Raw genomic sequence first — 3788 nt, 5'->3', positions numbered from 1 at the left:
ATAGAGGCTCAAGGGCAACACCTAGCTCGACATATGATGAAATATGAGTTTTTTTGTGTTCAAATTATGAGTTTGATTTGTTGAACTATTTGATTTGTATTGATTTCTGTGATGAACTATGTGATAAAAATTAATTTTTGTTCAATTTGTTCCAAACCACACCGAACATGGGCCAAAATTGGGCCGATTTTTGCCAAAAGTGGGCCAAAATCGGCGGCTGAGGGGGCGAGCTTGGGGGTCAGCTGGAAACCCGAGCCCCCTACGCCGATTTTTCCGTCGGTTGGCCCCAGCCGGCGCTATTTCAAGCCCGGGGGGGGAGAACGGCTAGAGATGCTCTAAGAAGTCATCGATCTCGATCGCCGGTGCATGAAACGAAAACAAAGAATTGATTTTGATTATCGATCAAACTCGCTCACCGCCACAGTAACGTACACACGTACGCATATGCATATCTACGTACAGTATATGCGTGATGAGCTCAGACTTTGTAGCCACCGGCAGCGGCGGCGGCGGTGGGAGTGGCGGGGGCGGGGACGACCATGGAGACGATGGTGTCGCTCAGGAATGACTCAATGAGCGTGCGCTTGTCCTGGGGATTCCTGGGAAGAAAAATGGCGTAGCTCTTCTTGACGGCGGACTCGAGGGCAGGGACAAACTTGTAGGCCTCGTATGCATCACCAGTGGTCTCCTTGATGGCCTTGCTGAAGGCAGAGTCGAAGACGGTGGACCTGTCCTTTATCGGGGCAGCATCGGCAGTGGTGGCTGCAGTGCTGAAGGCGGCGTCCATCTGGTCGATGGCCTTGAGCTCGCCGGCAGGGATCGGCCCCTTGACTTCCTCACCGGAGTGGACCTTCAGGATGTCGACGATGATGCAGAGCGACTTGTCGAACATGGCCACGAAGGATTCATACTTGGCCTCCGGGGTAGCACCCTGGGCTTTGTGTGAGGCCCACGCCAGAGTGAAGCCGACCCTGGAGTTGAAAATGGCTTTGGTGCTGGACGTGTCGGTGACCCCCTCAAGAGACCAGCTGCCGAATATCTGCACGAAGGTGTTCAGGAATATCTTGCCCTTGTCCATTGGAGGGGCTGCGGCTGCGGCCGCCACGGCCGCCTTGAAGGCGTTGTTGGCTTTCTCAGCTAGCTTCTGCTCCTCAGTTGTGGCCTTGGGCTGTGGCCCGGCTGGGGCGTAGCCAGCTTCGACAGCATACGAGATGGCTGGCCCCGCCACGAGGGCGACGGCAACCAAGAGCGCCACCGTACACTGCTGCACCACCATTGCTGCTTCTCTTGTCTTGTGTTGGTTGGTTTGCACACTACGTAGGAGGAGAGATTGTGGTGCGGTGTGAGGATGAAGGAGCTTAATTAGCTCTATATATACATCGACCCGCACGTTGAGAGGCCCGGAGAGATTACCGCGCCCAAATTAGCAATCCCCTCCTCTCCTCTCCTTTTTTTAGCCAAACTCATTATCCCCGTGAGCTCTTCATGCCACAAACCAATAATAATAGCATCGATTAGATACCTAACTACTGTTTAACCTCGTGGGGTGGGTAATAATAAAAGTAATAAAAAATCAACAACGTGCGAAGATGTGATTGGACAAGGGAAGGGAGGGGCCCACCCCTTAAAAATCAGGGGGCATAGTTACTTAGTTAGGATGTTTATGTATTCTCTTCGTAGGAGCCCGTGAATGTAGCATTTTCGGGGTAATAACCTTCCAGTCCGAACTGTATGGGATCCTCTCCCCTGTACCAATCCTACAAATATATCCACGCTTGAAGGATGAAAAAGAAAACATGATGTTGTGGCCACGTGAATGATGATCCTTTCTTAAGGGTAGATTGTAAGAGATCATAGTTAGGGAAGTACTTGGCTTTTAAAATTCTTGCGTGGAACAAATTAGGGTTAGGTATGAATCTCCATCATTGCTTGGCAAGCATCGCAAGGCTAAAAGAATATATAAATCTCTAAAGTCCTTACCCCCTTCACTTTTAGGAAAGAGAATTGTCCACCATGCGAGCCAATCCATCTTTTTATTATCCTCCTCATCTCGCCACCCAAACTGAGCAATAATGTCATTAATTTCTTTGCAAATTCCTTTAGGCAAATAAAATACAAAGATGGCGAACACAATTATAGCTTGAGCTGTGGCCTTTAGAGCATCTCCAGCTGCACCCCAACAGGCCTCCCAAGGCCATTTTTTAGCGCCGACGCCCAAAAATCGGCCCAATCGCGCCCACAGGAGCCTAATTTTCGCCGGTTAGGGACGAAACTAGCGCCAACGAACCCAGGCCAAACCCGGCGCGCTGGGGGGCGCCCGGCGGCCCAGTACAATCGTTTTTGGTGCGAAAGAACGGCGGGCCCGCCGAGTCAGTGACCCCCGCGCCTCGTCGTCCTCATCGCCTCGGTTTCCATGGGGAATCAATGCCAAGGCTGCCGCCGATCAGCCTTCCATTGATTCCTCACGGGCGGCGCGGTGAGAAAACGCGCCCTCTCTCGTCACGCGTACACATGCCACCTCTCGGCCTCTATATAAGCCGCCCCTGCCTCGCCGCTGAACGCACCCTACCCGCAAACCCCCTCTCTCCCCGTGCACTCACAACCGTCGCCGCCGAACTCTCTTTCCCTCTCTCCCGGTGCACGCACAGACGATGGGCGAAAGGTGCCCCGGCGAGGGGCAGCGGCCAATGGCTTCAGCCGCCGCTCTCTACACGAGTGGGAAGCCTATCTCCTCCACGAAGCGAACTACCCGGCGCCTCCCGACATGCGTGCGCCGGGGCGGTGGAGGCTCAGCGCCGGGGGCATCCCCGTCCCCCCGCTGCCCGACGTCGAGCACCCCCACTACTTCCAGGCCGAGATCGACCGTGTGCGGGCGTCTCTATCGGAGGAGGAGCAAGCCCTTCCGGAGTACGACGCCGGCAACCACGAGGCGTGGGCAGCGTACTTCAAACACCGAAAGGCGGAGCGGCTGGCCTCCATCAACAACACGCCACTGGTGAGGGGGCGCAACAACAACAATGGCTGCTGCCTGCGGTGGGGCGCCCCGGGCTGCACGCTACACGCCGTCCTCGAGTACCTCGAGGGCGGCAACGATCTGCCGCTGACGTACCCGGCCGCCCCGGTCCCCCGCCAAAGTTGCGGTTCATGGAAGCCGAGGAGGATGCTAGGCGGGTCCTCCTCCTCCCGTTCCTCCTCCCGCTCCTCCGGATCGCCATCAACGAGGGCAGCGGCGGTTCCTCGGGTCCAGCCTCCCGCCTCATAAGGCCGAAGACGGAGCCGTCGCTTGGCCCCGTGAAGTGCGAGCACAATGACGAGGCCCCCTTCGACAATGAGGCCGCCATGAAGTGGGTGCGGGAGGACTGGGCGCGGACGGAGATGGAGCGCCAGCGCCGCGTCCTGGAGGAGATCGCCGCTCGGTGTCGTGGCTGCGACGAGGGAGGCGTCGTCGTTCTCAATGAAAGCGACAATGAGGTGCTGCCGCCGGCCAAACCAGTGCACCATGGGGACCCCGGGCAGGGGTCCAGTAGGGACGGCCGCGTGAAGGAGGAGAAGGGCGACGATGGCGGCGGCGACTTCGACGTGTTCAGCGAGTTCTTCGGCCTGTCGACGCGGCCGTTCTTCTTCTTCTTTTTAGTAGACTTATTATTATGTTTCTATATGTAAAAAACTGTGAACCACCTAAATATCGCCTAATGTATGTCGTGTTTGCCGAAATTTTCCCAATCATGTTTTTTAAAGAGCGTCTAGGGCAGACCTGGGGGCGGCGGCTGGGAAGCCGATCACCCCCG

The 3788-nt window shown here is 56.1% G+C and overlaps 1 protein-coding gene across 1 annotated transcript; it reads right to left on the bottom strand.

Moving 5' to 3' along the window:
* Nucleotides 1–367: 367 nt before the first annotated feature.
* On the bottom strand, nt 368–1333 carry LOC123082419 (pollen allergen KBG 41-like). Its single transcript, XM_044504745.1, has one exon. It carries the CDS (start codon nt 1274–1276, stop codon nt 479–481), a length of 798 nt encoding a protein of 265 aa, XP_044360680.1. The 5' UTR covers nt 1277–1333; the 3' UTR covers nt 368–478.
* Nucleotides 1334–3788: the final 2455 nt, after the last annotated feature.

The sequence above is a fragment of the Triticum aestivum genome, chromosome 4A (genome assembly GCF_018294505.1).
Source record: "Triticum aestivum cultivar Chinese Spring chromosome 4A, IWGSC CS RefSeq v2.1, whole genome shotgun sequence".
Classification (NCBI taxonomy): domain Eukaryota; kingdom Viridiplantae; phylum Streptophyta; class Magnoliopsida; order Poales; family Poaceae; genus Triticum; species Triticum aestivum.
The sequence above is the reverse complement of the archived record's forward strand: the minus strand, read 5'-3'. Positions and strand labels throughout refer to the sequence as shown.

Excerpts from the sequence above, each read along its gene's own strand:
- LOC123082419 (XM_044504745.1), bottom strand. The coding sequence starts at position 1,276 with ATGGTGGTGCAGCAGTGTACGGTGGCGCTCTTGGTTGCCGTCGCCCTC.